This window comes from Schistocerca gregaria, chromosome 1, assembly GCF_023897955.1.
Source record: "Schistocerca gregaria isolate iqSchGreg1 chromosome 1, iqSchGreg1.2, whole genome shotgun sequence".
NCBI classification, from domain to species: domain Eukaryota; kingdom Metazoa; phylum Arthropoda; class Insecta; order Orthoptera; family Acrididae; genus Schistocerca; species Schistocerca gregaria.
Window position 1 is genome coordinate 296,900,145 of NC_064920.1, and position 19,721 is coordinate 296,919,865.

Consider the following 19,721-nt stretch of genomic DNA (forward strand, 5'->3'; position numbering starts at 1 on the left):
GATGAATAATTCTTCAATTCGAGAAATGGGGCTCATGTTTACGGATAGACCAACGACTATCCATCCTGAAGAACGATCAGATCGACCTCCAGTTGTGAACGACGAACTATAATAAATGTTTGAGAAAAAAATTCAACCGAATAGGTGTCAGCATCAAGCTTGTACTTTCCTCAAATTTCACGATCAACTTTTTATAGCATAATTGGTTTACATTTGTGCTTTACAAAAGTGTCTATCAAGTAGTTTCCTCTACTCTTGTCAGACGCACACAATAAAGTAAGCTGTACTGATTTCTGTCACTTGGTGCGTCATGGTTTGGCAAGGTTTTACTGTAGAAGAGGTTCAGTTTTGCATAAAAGTCCAGAGACAAAGCGCCAATCATGCGAATGACATTCTATGCAATGCCCAACAAACCCAAACAAGCCAAACAATTTCTGAGCACCAGAATGGTTAGAGCCACAGTGTTTCGCAATCAAATACACGCTGTTCAGTGACTTTACGGATAGAGGCGAGACTATAAATGCAGTATCCAACTGTTAAACCCTTTACCGGCTACGCACCGTCGTTCAAACCGCACGTAGTGGTTTGTTCTCCGGCAGCGTAGTGCTTCTTCATGGGAACGCCCGTCCGCATGCTGCTGCGTTGACCAAAGATTTTCTCCGGCAGCTTAAGTTAACAGGTTTATGATCCACCTTATCGACCGAATAAATAGGTTTTCCCAAACTGGAAGGTTTTTTTGGGTGGTGAGACCTACGAACAGGAAGAGGACTTTAGTTACTGATTCGAAAAGTATAGCTAAGCTCTACGAAAAATGTTCACTTTTGAACGTCGACTACGTGGAAAAATAGCGAACATGTTAAATAAGTTTGCTTTTGTTACCTTGACGTCGGGAGAAAAAATATACTTTACTTTTACAATTACTCTGTATTTCAGATTCTTGATATTGATAAGCAGTAGGGAAAGGAGTAAGCTACAGGGAGGAATGGTTCAGATGGCTCTGAGCACTATGGGACTTAACTTCTAAGGTCATCAGTCCCCTAGAACTTAGAACTTCTTAAACCTAACTAACCTAAGGACATCACACACATCCATGCCCAGCTACAGGGTAAGACTGCTGATATAGAGTATGTGTAAGAACGAAGATGCAACAATAAAATTATAAGGCAAAGAACGAAGTGTTCATATTAAAAATGGCGTAAGACAGGGATACAGTCTTTCGTACCCGGTTGTTCAATCTATACATCGGAGAAGCAATGACGGAAACAAAAGCAAGTTTCAAGAATGGGTTAAAATTCAGGGTGAAACGGTAGTAATGAGAAGATTCGCTGATAAAATGGTTTTCCTCAGTGAATGTGAAGACGAACGACAGGCGTTCTTGGATGGAACGAATCTCATAATAAGTGCAGAGTATGCATTCAGAGGAAACCTGGAAAAGACAAAGATAATAACATATACCAAAAATGAGAAAATTTTCTTCGTAATCGCTGATCACAAAGTAGACGAAGTTATGACATTTGCAAGCTTCGAAGCAAAATTGACAATGACAGAAGAGGAGCAAAAGCAGGCTAGCACATGCAAAAGTGGTATTCCTGGTCAAGAGAAGTTTACTACATGACGTGACAAATAGGTGGCCCATACGAGTGGATGCGACTGGTCGTAAATTTGTGGCAGCATTAAGGGAGGAGGAAAGGACCTACAGTTATTCCAGCAGTATGGAACAACTGCCGATACCGCCGGCCAAAGCTTGGCGCACATTTACACAATGTTCACGCCTGACAGAGTTGTTGCCAGAGGTCAGTCTGGTTACGGTCGTAGCTCGCCACTCAGGTCACCTGATCTGCCAGTGTGCGATTACTTCTTGTGGGGAACTTTCAGGTCTAAGGTGTATGGCATCAGCCCTCATAGTCTTCAAGAACTACAGCAGAAAATTCTGGTTGTGATTGTGAGAACCCACGCAGCCCAGCTTCGATCCGCTTTCAGCAACTTGCTGACAATCACCCAAAAATGCTGAATGGTGGTCACTTTCATCTGCTGTATTCAGTACTGTGTTTTCTTTTCTCTGCTGTGCTTCTTCATACCCTGGAAGTCTTGTTATCTGGGCCAATTTTATTCGCCCTATCCTCCAGCATCCAACATGGACCTTAATTTCAGGAAGAAATTACTGAGAATGTATACTTGGAGCGAAGCGTTGTGCAGTAGTAATACGGACAGTGAGAAAACCGGAACAGAAAAGAACTAAAGTGGCTGAGATGAGGAGATAGAGAAGATTGTTGGAAATCAGGTAGACTGATAAGGAATGAGGAGTTTCTTCAGAGAAACGGCGAGCAAAGGAATTGTTAGATGGCCCTTCGATTGCCATATGTGAAGAGTGAAACGAGACGCCAGGACGACAGTAAATTTGTGTAATTAACTTCTTTATTCCCGCCCTCGGGCCTTAGAACATCAGCAGCAGCGTGGTGGAGGCGTCCAGTTACCTCTCATGTGAAAGAATATGCGTGTAGCATTGAACACAGTGCAAAGAGCGGAGCCCAGGGTGACGTCACACGAATGCCGCTGTCGGCATTGACTACAGCTGCGATCGTGACGACAACCCGCCGCGCAGCTGACGTCGTGCTCCAGCGAGCTGGCAGCTCCCTGTTCCACTGGCAGTTCTCTCGTGACTCAGCGCAGCCTGCCACTTCCTATCGTCGAACAGCGGACCTCTTGATTCATTTCAGGATGTCCCTCTAGCTGTCACTGGCCCGTGGTGTAAGCTTTGAAACTGAGGCGAGAATAATTTAGCACACGAATAGCAGTACATGCACGCTCGAGACTATTTTTATTTAGGGCTTAAGGCACGTACTCTACACAGTTGCGTGGTGGCAAGTGAGGAAAGGCTTCCGTCAATTCGCTAGCGTTTTGTAGTGTCGGCTGTTAACTATAACCCCCCCCAGCTGACTTTGCTTCGGAACACCTGCTGACCGTGTTTTGCTTCAGAATGCTTCCTGAAGCTGACTGTGTTGCAACTCACTTCCACTCTCGCGTATGTTTGACCGAATACGGTCGATACGCTGCAGAATATCTGGAAAACAACGCAAAGAAGAAGTGGCAAGATGATAGGACGTGCGTTAACGAATGAGGGAATAATCTCCGTGGTACTAGAGCGAACTGTAGAGAGCAAAAACTGTAGTGGAAGGCATATGTGAAAGATCTAAAAAATAATTCAGAATGCAGAGTGCAAGTGCTTATCACAGAGGATGAGTTTAGGAGAGGAGAGAACTTAATGGGAGGCCGCATCAAAGCAATAATAAGACTTAAAAAAAAAACAATCGTTTCAGAAGAATAATGGCCACTTACCTGTAGCGAAGAATATTATTCCATTGTTCTCCGTACAATGACTTGCACTCTAGCTTGCAAATTCTCTTGTTAAAATGTCAGTCGAGGGAGATGCTGGTGTGGCAACATTCTGGTTTCGTCTTTGGTACGAAAGAGGTTTAGACCTGTCTTCAGATTTGGCTTATCGATGATCTGTCTAAATACGATGTGTGTCCAGAAAGTAAGTTCTGATCGGTCGCGAAATGGAAACGACTATGAAAAACCGATAAAGCTTTGCACAGATGTGTTGGGCAGTGTCTCTAGTATGCCCGTAGATAGCATCACGTCACCCTTCTCATTTCTGAGCCAACAGTGAGCGCGTAAATACGTCTAGGAAACAGTGTCTCCCGCCAAGTTCGAGGGGCTCGTGAGAACTTTCTCTTGAAGCTACGCAGCCAAAACATTATATAACTGTCGTGCTGTTTATTCTTCAAAACAATTCTCAGTCGCATTCTGCAGGGGCAGTGAAGAAGCTCCTGCATCGTTTTCAATTGGGAATGTTTGATGACCCACAATACAGAGTTTCATCTCTGCTTGCATGAACCGCTGGCAATGAAGACAACATATTGGCACAGGCAGCGATCTGTATGCCGACGTAGAGAATTGGCGGAACGCACTGGCGGCTGCCTTGTATAATGATGGTATTGGGAAGTTGGTACAACGCTACGACAAATGTCTTAGTCAGAACGGCGACTATGTAGAGAAGTGGCTGGAAGTTGTAGCTATTACAAATAAAACATTTCTTATTTTCAATGTGGTTTACATTTCGCGATCAAGCGCAACCTACTTTCTGGACAGCCCTCGTATCTTAAGGGGTATTCCAAAATATTTCCTGCGAAAGGACTTGGTAAATTTTCTAATCTATCCTTCCTCAGTCGAAACATACTCTTCGTCTCTGATGATCTCGTCATCGTCGTCGTCGAAATGCTAAACACAATTTTTTTTCCTTCATTGGAGTGAGGTACGCCTAAGATAACACCCATTTAACATAAGAGCCAATCATAAGTTGGATTAGTCTGGTCGGAATTCGCTTCCTTGCAATTCCTCGTAACGCTTCATGTACTTTCAAGCAAACCACACAGATGTTAGCCCACTCTCAGACACCAACAGAAATCGGCACTTACACCCTTTTCAACAGTATCCTTTCATAATGCTTAGAAACACTTCGTGTAATAAGTGTTTCACACCTTCTGACGTATCGCAATGACCTTTTCCTTTTCTGAAACTGAAATTATTTGTCATTGTTCATTTATCTCATCAGTGCTACAAAATTCCTCTCAAGTCCAAGTACTATTTATGGTGTTGTACCTTTCAAAAACCGGAAGTGTAGCAACACTCAAAGCACATGTGCTTCAGGTGTAGTCCCGTGCTGCATACTGACTGGCTCAGTTACGTACTACGTGCTCTACTGCGTCATTTAACAGGTCACAGGACTCGCTGGTTTCGGCGCTCCGTGCATTCCACCCGACACGTGGGCCGTTCAGTGCACCAAGCGGAGCGTTGGCAGGATCGACCGGTGGCATTGCGACTGCATACCGCGTAATTCACGCCTGATCAACGTTTTCCACTTAAAAGCGTTTGGCGCTTCTGCAGTCCATTTGCTGAAACTTCCGCTCCAAATACCTCTCCGAAAGTTCTCAGTCTCTTTCTTGACGGATTCCAACTAGCGGACATCGCATGAAAAATTGAGTGTGCTCGCACCTATTAAAAATTAATATACCGCATACCAAATCTTATGAAGCTATCCGTCATAAAACTCGCCTTTATTAATAGTGCTGGTTGCCACTTAGCCTTTGTCATAGGCATTTCCACACTGGCTGTAAGGGTATATAACAAAGCGAATTAGAACTCAGAAGCTCCACGGTAATTGGCTAACGAAACCCTAGTGCTGGCAGAGCTCGCAAGAATTTTTGTATTAGAGCATATAAACAGTTGGTTCTAATGTTGTGGAGGCGGGGTGGGGGAAAGTAGGTTGAGGGGGAGGGTGTCACTCCTTAGAGGTGCAGACAGGAAGGACTTCGCCCTTCTCTGAACTGACAGTAGACAACGCTTCTGTTGGTGGTCATTTTGAAACTCTGTTTTAGAGATGATCCAGACTCTGAGGCTGAATTTGAAACTTTCAAATAGTATTGCTGTTATTCTCCTTACCTGACTTTTAGAATGATGTTCAGCACATGCAGCATTTGTGCTTGCGTGCTGATGTACGCGATGTCATTTGTTAAGATTAAGTTTTGCTTTTCTGAATTAACGAACCCACTCAGCTAGTGAATTCAGAATGTGCTTAGGCAAGGGAGCAGCTGCTCATATCTACTTCTCTGTGTGTTTCCTTTAATGTGTTAGCTAATCCTGCAAGACTTAGCGTGCACTTACTGTGCAATTAAAAACTACACTGTGCCCCTAACATCGATTCAGTGTTTGGACTCAAGTCCTTGCTTTTTAACAATAAACAGAAGTGCTCTTTAGTACCATTCAGTAGAGGAAACCCCTTGTCGTTATATCAGTGCAAGCTTCACAATTGACTGGGCGATCCCGATCAAATTCACGTGTTCAGAAGAATCCATTGCGCGACTGCGCGACTTTGTACTCCACATAAGGTTTCGGAAAATGGTCTCTTCTTCGTATAGGTCGGTGGGTTCAGACCTTAAGGTTGTACCACAGTTTTGCAATATCACCTGGCCGGATAATGTCAGGTTTGTGAAGCTCTCAACTGCACCGTCATCAGCACCCGTACAAAAGTCCTAATTTTTACACAGTCCCTTTTCCTTTCACAGTCCAATCTAACCACTCTCACATATAATGATGATGAAGTGATGAGGACAACACAAACACCCTGTCCCCTGGCAGAGAAAATCCCCAACTCGGCCAAGAATCGAACCCGGGATCCCTTGATCCAGAGGCAATAACGCCAGCCCCTAGACCACGTGCTGTGGACCTGGTCGGATGATTCATGTTTCTTGCTATAGTAGGTCGCGTTTCTTGCTACAGGATGTCGTTTCCAGATGAACCAAGAAGGACTCTGAAATATGCATTGTGCCACGGGTGCATGTGGGTTGCGGCAGATTATGCTATCAACAATTCCCACCTTCGTTGGAGTTGAGAACTACGTGTACTTTATTACTGACCACCAGCATTTCCTCCCCTTGCCGTCTTTCCAGACCGTTGGAGCTTCTTCTAGCAGTATAGGCTGTCTTGCTTCAGTTCCAGAATCGCGCTGCAGTTGCTTCAGTAAACTCAACTTGATATCTTGGCCTCCAAAGTAGATTGATGTGACCTAGGTGGAACAAATCCGGGAACCTGTCGGCGCCATCCCCGACCCCAGGAACTACCACCCAGTAATTGGTGAGTTGATGGCCAATGTCACATAACTCTGGAAGCCTGCGAGAACCTGTAGAGTTGAAGCCATACCGAATCGCTGCTGAAATAAATTCCAATGTGAACCAAGCTGATGATCATAATCTTTAGGCTCATCAGTGTTTACGGTACTTCTCAGTCTTCTTGTTAAATCCGTTAGCACTCCTAACTCCACGTAATACCTGCCGCTACCTCATCAACCACAGGACGGCCTGCTGACGCTCAAGACGTGTCTTGCCACACCTATCTTCCCTGACAGTGGCTTTCCAACCCACAGGTTCCGGCGACTGCGGGGTCCGTTCAGCGCGTTCATCGTGAACCTGGCCGTGGCAGACCTGTGCACGTCGCTGCTGCACGCCGCGGCCGCCACCTCCTCCTTCAGCGGACACTGGGTCTTCGGCGTCGCAGGTGAGTCAATGTCCATAACTACCAACTGTCCTTCTATACTTAACACTTCCGGGCTTGATGCCTTGGTCCATACATGAAGACTCTCCCCTGACGTTGCGCTTTCGACTGCAGAAGGCATCCCCCGAGGACAATCGGCGAACTGCAACAAGAGCGCGAGTGAGCGCTATATACAGGTATATGTCATTTAGAGGGCGCCGCTGTCAATCACGTGACGTCGGCTGTACTATGATCTCTGATATTACCAACATTCTCAATTGCCATTTATCGATTGTCACTCTGTTGCTGCAATGTTGACATCCATATCTTATCCAGCTTAATGCCTTAATCTTTTCTATTAAAATTATTGCAGTTTTTGGCAATCTCAATGGCCTTTCTGTACATCCGCGCATAATAATACGACGTCTTTGCTATGACAGTCGTCTCACTATACTTTATTTCATGATCACCTTCCTGAAACACATGTTCCGCAACAGCCGATTTATCAGTATGTCCGAGGCGGCAGTTCCGTTTATGTTCACCCAGAAGGGTGTTGACGCTTCTTTTTGTTGTGCCTCTATACACCTTTCCACAACCGCACGGAATATTATAGACACCTTGTGTAGCTAGAAGATGTCGTTTATCTTTTGCGGATTTTAAACATTCTTTTATTTTCGTGGTGGGTCTGAAAACAGTTTCCACGTCGTACTTGCTTGCCTCTCAGCCCGGAAGTGTTAAGTGATGACAACACCTGCCTTGAAAGCCTTCATTCCATGATGTCCCTCTATACTTTCTGAGTAGCTGCGCAATGAAACTCTGCACATGACATTCTCATGTCGACTTGTGGCGAATACCTACGAAATGAAATTACGATCACACCTACAAGTTGAGTATCACAGGTGCCTAGGAAAGTCCGGATACTGAAAATTGCTGGGTTTGATTCGAGTTATAGAGATATGCAAATACGTAGGAGACTTTCCTGTACTGTCCGGCTCCTAATTTGAACTATAGCTATAGAATTGGTACCTCTCGTATTATCCGATATTAAATAAGGTCAGGTTGAACTAAGTGCTTTTTGTAGTCATACTGTTAGGTATGAGTTCTGTGTGTTGCGGAACAGATCGTCCAAAGACACTGATTTTTTGGAGTTTTCATTTAATTTTTTGCGTACATGTTGAAGAGAATTACTGTTACTAGACAAGTGGCAACGCAATATTTGATTTATGGGTAAATATATATGTAAAATACTCGTAGTTATGAATTCGTTTTTGTATGTTTTTAGAAAATTTACAAAGAGAAGATGGATACGCAGCTAGTAACGTGACTCATAAGTTTCCATTTTGTAGTGATGCAATATAAGGAACTTGCTCGTGTAATGAGCATTGTTGTTGTTATTGTTGTTGTAGTTTTCAGTCCAGAGACTGGTTTGATGCATCTCTTCATGCTACTCTATCTCTGCAAGCTTCTTCATCTCCAAGTAACTACTTCAACCTAAATCCTTCTATATCTGCTTACTGTATTCATCTCTTGGTCTCCCTCTACGATTTTTACCCTCCACGCTTCCTCCCAATACTTAACTGGTGATCCCTTGATGGCTCAGAACTTGTCCTACCAACCGATCCCATGCTTTAGTTAGGTTTTGCCACGAAATCCTCTTCACCCCAATTCTGTTTACTATCTCGTCATTACTGAAATAATCTACCCATCTGACCTTCAGCATTATGAGCACTAAGAAATTTGTTTATCATCATTTAGTGCAACATAATGTTTATTTATTCTAAGCAGTTAATTAAATAATTATTTTGTACCACAATACGACAACAGAAAGGCGATATGGAAAATGGAGCACAGATGAACTTCATATGATCTATTTCTACATGGTGACCATAGATTAAGCTGATGTACATATGTATAAAATGTACCTAAGCCATGAGTCAAAAGGTATGTTGAAAACTAAAACAAAAATCCAAAAGCGATATAAAAATTATTGGCCGCAGTGAAGCGGTTTCATTGTAGCTGATAAGGATTGGAAGAGCGCGCTCTTTACTTGGAGGGATTATGTTCGTTTTATTTATTTATTTATTTATTTATTTATTTATTTATTTAACCTGGCAAGATTAGGGCCATCAGGCCCTCTCTTACATCTAACCAGGCATTCTACTTATTTTACAGTCATATGTTTCAGTAGGCATGTTAAACTACATCTAATACAAAAAGTGAGATAAACAATTAGAAAGGTACACCTCGAAAAATACATTATTGAAGAGAAAGATTTAAGATAGGAGTGCTGGCAGCAGGGAGTATGAGGGAGACTCATGCTGAAGCGAGGAGAAGAATAGAGAGACATGATGAAACATAATTAAGGAAAATATAAAGGAAAAGGAGACTGCGTGTCTAATAGAGATAGATGAAGAGGAAGGCATCTCAGGAGCAAGATAGGAGACACTAGCTTTGCTATTTGACAGATGAGAGGATTTGCCTTGCACATTAATTTTGTGGAGAATTTTATGCGGATGATAGTAGGAAATGCTTCAACTTCTTCTTAAAAGCAACAGGAGATTGAATTTTCCTCAAGGTAAGGGGCAGTTTGTTCCAGAGGCGGACAGCGGCAACTGAGAAGGAGTTTGCAAAAGTTTTTGTTTTGTGAGTGGGCACAGTTAGGATACCAGATAAGAGTGACCTCGTGTTTCGATTATGATGGTATGACAGGATTTTAATCTCTGAAGCTAGGTACTGGGGTGCTTGCGCGATGAGGAGTCGGTGAAGTAGACATAGAGTGTGGTAGTCACGCAGTTTGTCCGGCCGCAGCCACCCTAGCTCGGAGTATGAAGCACTAACATGATCATATCGGCGAATGTTGCAGGTGTAACGCACACAGGCATTCATGGTTAGCTCTAGCCGTCTTTTGTTTTCACTACTCATGCCTTGTTGAATCACATCACAATAGTGGAGGTTCGGTAGAACGAGTGCTTGCACGAGCTGGCGTTTCAAGTCCTGTGGGAATATGTTCCGAAACTTTTTGAGAGCATAGAGACAAGCAGACGTTTTTCGGCACACTGCGACTGTATTCTCCGCCCAGTTGAGATGCTCGTCCAAAGTTACACCCAAGTTCTTCACTGTTTTCTGATATGGTATTGGAGTACCTTCGAGCAGAATAGGAGGTAGCCGTTCGCGGAAATCTGAACTTATTAATTTTTGATGGGCTATTAAGATTACTTGCGTCTTTTTTGCATTTAATTTAAGCCCCAGGTTTTTCGCCCATGTCACTACTGAAGACAGATCATCATTCATCAGAGCGATTGCAGTGTTTACGTCTTCAGGTCTGACGCTGAGATAGAGCTGGAGGTCGTCGGCATAGAAATGATGTTTACAGGAGGACAAAACCGACGAAATATCGTTGACATATAAAGAAAACAAAAGTGGTCCTAAGACTGATCCTTGTGGCACTCCCGAAGAAACATGTTTCCAGGAAGATTTTTCATTTGCGCAGACAACACATTGCTGTCTGTCTTTTAAGTAGCTTTCAAACCATCTCATTGCACTATCAGAGAAATTAAGCTGTTGCATTTTTCTGAGTAATATGTCAAAGTTAACAGTGTCAAAAGCTTTGCTGAAGTCCAGTAGCGTCAATATTGTTGCCTTTCGATTGTCGATGGCATATTTCAGGTCATCAGTTACTTTAATTAGAGCAGTGTTTGTGCTGTGATGTTTACGGAAACCGGATTGAAATTTGTCATATAGACTGAATTCATGCAAGTGTTCAGTGATTTGGTCATGAACAATATATTCCAGTGCTTTGGAAACAGCAGGCAGTATGCTAATTGGTCGGTAATCACTAGGCAGTTGCGGGTTTTCGATCTTAGGGATGGGTCGAATTATGCTTCTTTTCCATGCAGTGGGGTATATTCCGTTCACGAGGGAAAAATTAAATATGTCAGTTAAGACAGGTACTAAGATATCGGCAACATTCTTAATCATGGTTGTACCGATACTGTCGTTGCCTATTGCATCAGAAGAGATTCTCATTATTGCTTTTCTTGCCGTATTTGTTGTTACATGTTTTAGATGAAAGGTATCGTTGTTAGTTATCCTGTTTGGGGATTCTTGTGGACGGAAATCATCAGCCGTGCTGGTATTCAGAGGTGCAGAGAAGAATTCATTTAATTCGTTAGCTGACACATGAAAAGTAGTTTCCGATTTTGCCTTTCCCACCCCCAAGCTACGGAGATTCTTCCATAGAGTCGTGGGTGTCAAATCGCTGCATACGAGGGAGCGAGCGTGCCTGATTTTGGCATTGCGAATGCATTGTTTCACTCTGTTCCGTAGCTTTCTATATTCTTCAAAACGTTCGGGTTTCGGATCTGCCTTGAAACGCCTGTGGGCAGCATCCCTATTAGTCATCATTTGACGTAATTCAGCTGTCAGCCATGGAGCAGGAGATTTTCTTACACGGACTGTGCGCACAGGTGCATGTTTGTCATAGAGGGCAGTGAGTTTATCACCAAGTTCATTAATTTTGCCGTCGATTGTAGGTTCTCTGATTATTTGATGCCATGAGATTTCTGAGCAATCGGCTGTTAGAGCGTCAAGGTCAATACGTTTCATGTTCCTACAAGTTATGTAACGCGATTTGATCCTTGGGGGCTGCACAGAGTAGGCCAGGAATATTACATCATGTGCTGAGAGGCCAGGGGCCGATGATTGACCAACATCTCTTACTTTGTCAGTCTGTTTCGTTGCGATCACGTCTATAAGAGTATGACTGTGCGCCGTATGGTGTGTAGGTTGTAATGGAAGAATGTTCATGCTATTGCAACTAAACAATCTTCTTAGGTTTATTGCGGAGGGAGTGTCTCTTAGCAGGTCTATGTTCAAGTCACCCATTACGATGACATGTTCGTATTGACACTGAAGTGAATGTAATTCCGACTGGAAGGAACTCATTGAGCTTATTTTTGGCGGCTTGTACACGACGCCAGTCAAGAATTTCCGACTTTGTATATTTATTTCAATGAACATGAATTCAGCCTCTTTTTCTTCAGCAGGATTTGACGTACATAAGACTTTCGCTTTGAGATCTGTTCGTATATATGCGCCGACCCCGCCACCTCGCTTTTTTGATCTGTCTGCCCTAAGAAATGTGTACCCTGGGAGATGAATAGATGCAGAGGATATGTGTGGTTTCAACCACGTTTCGGATAAGAGGATTACGTGGTAGTTTAGTTGGTGGAAGAGGAGGCTAAGTTCTTCGTAATGCGCAGGTAAAGACTGAATGTTGCAGTGAGCTGCTAAAAGCTCGGACGCGTTCCGCTGAGCAGCCTGGAGTAGGGTGGCAGACTGGTTTGTCCCTTTGTTAGGCACTACCTGCCGCGAGGGGCACTGACCGGTGTTTCCGCCAAGTGACATATTCCAGGGGTGTCCGAGATTTTGCGCGCCCTGTTTGTGACTCCGCGAGAGCCGAAAGAAAAGCGACTGCAAGAGATTTCCTGAGGTTGCGGGAGTATAGAAAATGGATTAGTGGTATTCGGTGCAGGGAGAATATGACCAAAATGGTGACAGCTGTGTGTCACTGAGTATCCTATGTCGTAAGAGGAAAAGTGTAATTAGAGTATTTGAAACAGCTTAGGGTGGAAATAAGGGAAAGAGGAGTGATTTAAGAGGCCGATGCTGCCAGCAGAGAGAAGAAAGCTTAATATTTAATAGAGTATCGTAGGAAGCTAGAATTAAATTGAAATTTGCTAAAGTGATACTGATAGTAATTTTTGTTATGCACAATTTAAACCGAAGAGATGGTTGACTAATGAACTAAAGGAGAGACAAATAATTGCAATAGAACTATTACAGAATGGAAGAGAATAAACTGAGAAAATGAAAAAAGTATTAGCAGTAACTAAAACTAAGCAATGGCTACAGCTAAAGACACAAAAATAGTAAAAAGTTAATACAGTTACAAAAACAATTAGTTGAAGGTACAAATAATTAAAAAGTTAATACAATTACAAGACTATATCTGAGTATAGGACTGTTAAAATTTGAAAATGGTGTTAAGTTTGACTTTTGGCTCGAGTAGGTTCACTTAATACTATTTAGTTCTGTCATGTTTGTGACTGTCTTCTTTCCAGCTGCAGTCTTAATGATTACTCTGCCATCCTGAGTCCACACATTCTGAAGACCGAAATGGGATATGGCACTGTTTAAAATCTTTAGCCGCTCGTGTGTCAGATCTTCCCTTATTGTAATCCCTGTCCTTGCTAACTTCTTCTTCTGGGTAAAGATCTCAGCCCTTTTTCGGTACGACACAAATTTAATAATTATTGGACGAGGTTTGGTAGCACCTGGTAGTTTTCGTCCCACCCGGTGGCTCCTGTCAATGTCTGCCTTGGTCACTTCGACGCCTAATTTTTCACGCGCAACCTGTATAAGCAGGTTGTCCGTGTCTTCTTCTTTATTTTCTGCTACTCCAAACAGTCGTAGACTATTTCGCCTTTGGTACTGTTCTAGCTCGTCTGTGGCGGCAGATAGTTTCACTTCCGACTCTCGTGCCTTTTTCTCGTATTCAGACACAGACTTTTTTAGTGCTGTAATTTCGGCAGTATTGGCCTCAACAGTTTCACGCATTTTGGCCAATACTGCTGCCGTTACAGTATCTGATATGGTGCCTGCTATCAGATCGAGATTGTTTTTATCGCGAAGCGCAGCGTTTACCTCAGAGCGAACCAACTCCGCTATACCGGGAGCCGCGGCCGCACCTTCCGCCAGGAGCAGGCCCGCCGCACCTGCTGCTTCCCCGCTGCTGGACGCGCTGCTGTTGATTCTTCTGTTTACCATTTTCTCGCAGATATTGGCGGAGCACAGAAAAAAATAGCACTACTGCACAGAACACTGTTGTTTACACGATTTCCACTTGTACTAGACAACACCACCTGCGAGAACACCTTCGAATTCGACTAAATTTCGCGAGCCGAACTTAACACGTGTTACACTGCAGCCGCCATGATCTCAATCCAAGCATATGGTGGGTAGGAAACTCAAGTTGGACACAGCTGAAAGTGGGATAGAAATGTTCATCAAAGAAATATGGCCGAATACAAGGGAAACAGAGAAAGCTACAAGAAAAACTTCAATATCTAGCCAAGGAACCTCTAAGCTGACTGGCAGCTAATGCAAAAATTTATGTTATAAAATAAAAGATAAGTAAAGTAATTAAATAATTAAAAGTAGAAAAAATAAAATAAAAAGTAATGAAGGATAAGAAAAACCACCTGTGAAAAGGAAGTGGTTTCGAATCTGCGGGAAAGCCACCAGACAAGATCGAATACAAGAAGTGAAACACAGGATGTGGATTGACCCAAAGTGTGTAGGCGTGGGGCAAGGCAGGAAAGTGTTACATTGCATGCCTGCAAGTAGTGTTGTAAGAAGTAAAATATGGAACATTTCTTTAATCTCAAGTAGTACATACACTGTACCTCAGGGATATAGTCTATAATGATGGTACATGTTATGCACCTTCTGGTGGAAATTATGAATCAACTTGTACCACTTGGAGATGTTTAGAAAATTTTGTGTAGTTTGTTTATTTTTCTTAGAATATCAAATACCAATAACAACAACCTGCAGTTGAGGGAGGCAATGTTTAAATAAAATTTCAATTTGTTGTTTCGGCTATAATAAATAAAATCTCAAAAGTTGTACAATTAAAACTACTCCCCTCTAAGATTAAAATAATTTCGTACTTCCTACAGAATTGTGCAAGATATTATGAAAGACGCTTAACACAAACTAAATTATCTGCTATGTAAAGACGTTTACCCGGTATGGGAACAGTATCTTCTTACCAGACTATTCGTAAATAGTCCTAGATGTTTACTCTGGCATTTATGCTTTATGTTTTTTGAATCGTCGTTGAAGGTCAGACATATCCACAAGTAATCTCTCACCTCCGAATTTCAAAGTGTTGGCGAGTATGTTAAAAAAATATTTGTAAGAGCTAACATTTAACTAAAAATAAACAAAGTTTTAAGGCGAGGCAGATTTGTTTATTGTATGTATGGATCTAAAGCATCACATGAATGCCATGTGAATTTCCAGATACTTTGTGGAAATGCCTACAGCTTACAAGGGGTTCTCATAAGATTTTAATCTGCAGCTCGAAAACGTCAAACTGTGACCATTAAATTCAGTGATGGCGCTACTCCTTTCCCTACATTGTATTTGTATTTACCTCTGAAGACGGCAAATATTTCCTGGTTGACTTGGCAGGCGCCTTGACTGTAGGCACCTGCATTTTGGTTTTTCAGGAAACGTTCTACCTCTAACAATACCAAGTCTCAATTCTGAAAATGCCTCCCATTAAATGATTTCTTCATTCGATGATATAGTAGGGTGTCATTGGATCCCATGCGAAAAAATAAAGCAAGTGAAGAAAAAATTGATAGCTACTAGAAGTTGCATCCTATGCACAGGAAATTGGTTTATTGTCTTGGAGCAAAGACACTCTATTTCGAGCATAATCTGTTAGCACTTTTGGGCACTGAAATAGTATTGGAACAGCAGAGTAGTCCTTTACTATGTACCAACAGCTCACCATTGCTTTAGCACAAGAAGCTGTGAATATGAGTCAGCCACAAGGCGTAAACATTTCGACACAGTTAGTTGGTCACCATGAAAGGGACGTCGATTTTTCTGTAAATGAGACAGTACGAAATCAGCATAACATTTTCAACAAAGAGTGCACTGAACTGCCTTCGTTCGTCTCTTAACGTTAAGTAACATGCACTAGATAGGGGGACCAGATGCAGCACTTACGACACTCAGTCACACCTGTTAAACAAACGTAGAAGAACTAGAGACCGCTGAGCTCCCGAAATAAACTGGGATGATTGGGTCATTACGAATGATGTCACACAGTAAAGCCTCTCCTCAGTTCAACAAATACTCGGACCAGTTAACGTAGACGCAGTAGATCAGTCCTATTGAGGGTATCCGTGATTTTCGCTCTCTGTTCTCTATCTTGTTTAATATTGTTCCAGTATTGTCACACTGTCTAGTCATATTTTCTCTGCCTGACGTAATGTCAGCGTTTCTGTGATCATGGATGACTGACACCAGTGTCCATGACTGGGGCTGCTATTGATTGATAGTCCATGAACCAGCCAACACTGTTATACTTTCAGGCATCAGATGTTGTAATACTATGGAATTATATGGAACAGACGGCCTACCAAACCGGTGGGACAGGGTCAGCATACATCATGACAACAGACATCACGGCACCTGACAATGTGGTCCATCTGACTTGACAGTGAAGGCAGTGACACAAAAGTAACATTTCCAAGAACACTTACGTAGTACTGTTAACATCGTACATCATTCGGAGGATTTTTTGATATTTCAATAAAATCAGAGAAGAAAATAAGATGCACTTTCAAATATAAGATTTGTCCTGTCTGTCATTAATAAAATTGGAAAAATGCACATGTGGAATAAATACTATCACTGAAATCTAGAATAAGAATGTCTTTGGAAAGAAAACACACAGAGAATTTCATATATTTACAACAGTAACTACACACTTTTCACTTGATTGTAAGAGAATGAAGGCTGTGGTTACTGTTGATGTGTAATACATCATTTATGCCTTTTGGGTTTAATTGGTTGTGACAAATTTGTAATAATATCCCAGCATTACTAACCGTCCAATGGGTGCGCTTGTTGTTTGCATACAAAAAATTAGTCTTGCAGCTTCAGCCGAACTTCATCTGCTCGACCACTTGAAGATGTCATTACCACCAGGATGCATTTAGACATGAAGATCAACTTCATCCGCTACAGATAATTTGTTACTCTTTCAGTGCCTGAAACGGTCTCTCTTTGTAGGTGACGAAGAAACTGCACTTGAAGGTTCTTTGTCAATAAAAGAGAAAAGAAAAAGAAATAATATATATCTTATATGGAAATCATGAACATGTGCTCGAAAATTATGTACTTTATGTTAACAAAATTAGATACATATTATAATACTTTGGTTTGGGTACAAGACACTAACACTAACGATTAGTATCGGTTAAAACAATCTTGGTTGCAATTTTATTTTATTTTTATTTTTCAACTACTCGTTTCGCCTTATTTATTCATCTACAGTTTGATCTTAATTTGGTATTTCTTAGAACGATCCTTTAGACAGTGTAGCCAAAGGGCATCGTCGAATACACCAAGCCAACATCGTCTTCGTTAAAATCAGTAAAAACTTTTCTATATGGGAGCGAGAGACTCCAAGACCTGCATAACGCGTTCCCGTTCCATTACATACCTTTTCTATGTGTGCATATGGTTCGTCAATCAGGAATGTTATGTCATAGTCATAATGGTGCCAGCTTATATCTTTGCATTTTTTAAATTATGTGTCTGAAGATCATGTTCTCCAGGTTTTTCACAAACATGTTAGCTAGGAGGCCACTAAATAATACAAAAGTCGTCATGAAAAACCATGCAAACCGAGTATAAAGGTATTAACTAAAAGAAACAAATTGTTATTTGAACTAAATATACCAATAATTTAGAAATGATTTAGTAAAAATGTTCACATTACAGATTTAAAAAAAACTGAATCCCGCTGATGATGACACTGAGGTGTTGAAACATGTTTGAGGATTTGGAAAAAACGAGGGTCTGCATAACTGCCGGACCTTACATCCAACAATTTCAAATGCAAACACGGTAAACACAAGGAGCTGTAAATCAAGATGATGAATATTTAGAAAAAAGTCATCTTTAACACACAATAAACGTAAACAGGTTTACTTTTCAACATATTATTCTAATTAACGTTATAAGTACATAAAACATATCTTTACAGAAAGGTTTTTCCAGCACTACTTATGAAACGAGATTATCGAAAGACTGTTATACAGTTCTTATTCAGACAATTACACATGTTCTATAGACAATTTAAGCTGTATCAATACATCGAAGTCCTATGTTAAATGTTGTGCTTTTGCAGTTTTTGTCATTGTATGACACTGATCTTGACAAAATTTCGACCACTATTTTCACACGATGTCTACGACTGTTCGTGCAAGAGTTTGGCAACTAATGTCTTTGCACGAAGCTGAAATATTTGTACGACATGTTTGTGGGCAGCGTCGTTCTCCATCGAATTTTGCAACAGGATGTTGCCGTAGTTTGGTGTGTCCCTCATAATAATGGGGACTTTTTACTGCGGAGTCTCGTGGACTATTGACTTTAAAAACGTGTATTTCTTTTCTCAAGATACTGCTGAACGTATTTATGTTTTTGTAGCCCACTTCGCAGGCAACGATTTCACAATAGGATGGGTATTTGAAAAGGTGTAACTTGAAATATTTTCGCCTATCTTCTCTCTTAACATCAGTCTTTGAACTCTTCATCTTCCTTTCTTCAGACTTAACCATTGTCTCTTCTGTGGGCAGGATACAGGAAATTATTGACTACTAGTTTCTTTGAAGTTTTACATTTGTTAGCATTTCTGTCGTTGATTAGGACGTGTAGTTCAGTACAGACTGACTGCTTTTCCTTCAGCTCTGTTGTTCAATATAATATCCCAATCTGATGGCGACCGTGCAATTCTACACGTAAGTCTTTGCCAGACTGTGCATCAGCCAAGCCGGGGTTTCGGCGAGGCGTTTTGATCTTTAATCCACGCACTGACCTTTTCTTGTTTTTTGTAGCCCGTCGTTTCCTGCAGTTCCTCCGATTTGAGTATCGATCGAAAGTGAATTTTCCCAAGGCCTGAACCCAACGTTGATCTTCTGGTGCCCATCCACCCTCTTTGTACTTTCTTTCTCACGGCAAGGTTCGCTAAAGCAGTTAGGTACAAGGGTTGCCTTGGTTACAAATCGCCATCCTCCTCTTCCCCGTGCCGGCACCTCCGCAATGTAGAATATCGTTGATATCGTCGATTCACGTCCGATATACATATTCAGTTGTCGTCCGCGACGTCGTCGTGGACAGTTGGCGACTGTGTCTTGCAGGAGGTTTGAGTACGAAAAATCTTTTCTTATAAACTACCTTGTGATTAATGCCTAATTTATGCCCCTTGAGAAATTTTTTACATCGTTCAGCATCATTTCTCTGTGTTATAGTTCTAGTTTCTGCGTCAGGTTCCAGTTTGTTCCTGATATTTTAAGCTAATGACGCTCCTTATGTTCGTTACGTTTGGTGTCGTGGTGTGGCACGTTAGTATGTTATGTTAGTAGATCATGACTTAATGGTTTCACCTTTTCAAACTCTACATATCAAGTTAGTTTCTACATATAAAAATTTAATGTACTTCTCATTTCTCTGTCTCTTCTTTTCCTCAGACTCTTGGTCATGTCCTGTCTGAAACATACTTGACGCCTTCGTTTGACATTAATTACTGATGCCTATAAGCGAGTATTCATCATAACTTCTAATATGGCTTACATGACGAAATCCTAAACGTTTACCTATCTCATTCTGTGCCTGTTTCGTTATGTCTATACCATTTTGTTTGAATGGTGGAACAACATTCCTTAGATCTGGAAGGCTCTTTGTCTTCCACATATGTTTGACACTGTACAGGGCTGGCTCAAAGAGAAGTGTAATGCTCCCAAATGTCACGCTCCCTTTCCCAT

The 19,721-nt window shown here is 41.7% G+C and overlaps 1 protein-coding gene across 1 annotated transcript in view; it reads left to right on the forward strand.

Moving 5' to 3' along the window:
* LOC126343696 (melanopsin-like) overlaps nt 1–19,721 on the forward strand; it is a 191,883-nt gene that overhangs the window by 110,237 nt on the left and 61,925 nt on the right. Inside the window, exon 3 of the mRNA XM_050001963.1 lies at nt 6,983–7,113. Coding sequence (XP_049857920.1) covers nt 6,983–7,113 — 131 coding nt within the window. The remainder of the gene's footprint in view (nt 1–6,982; nt 7,114–19,721) is intronic.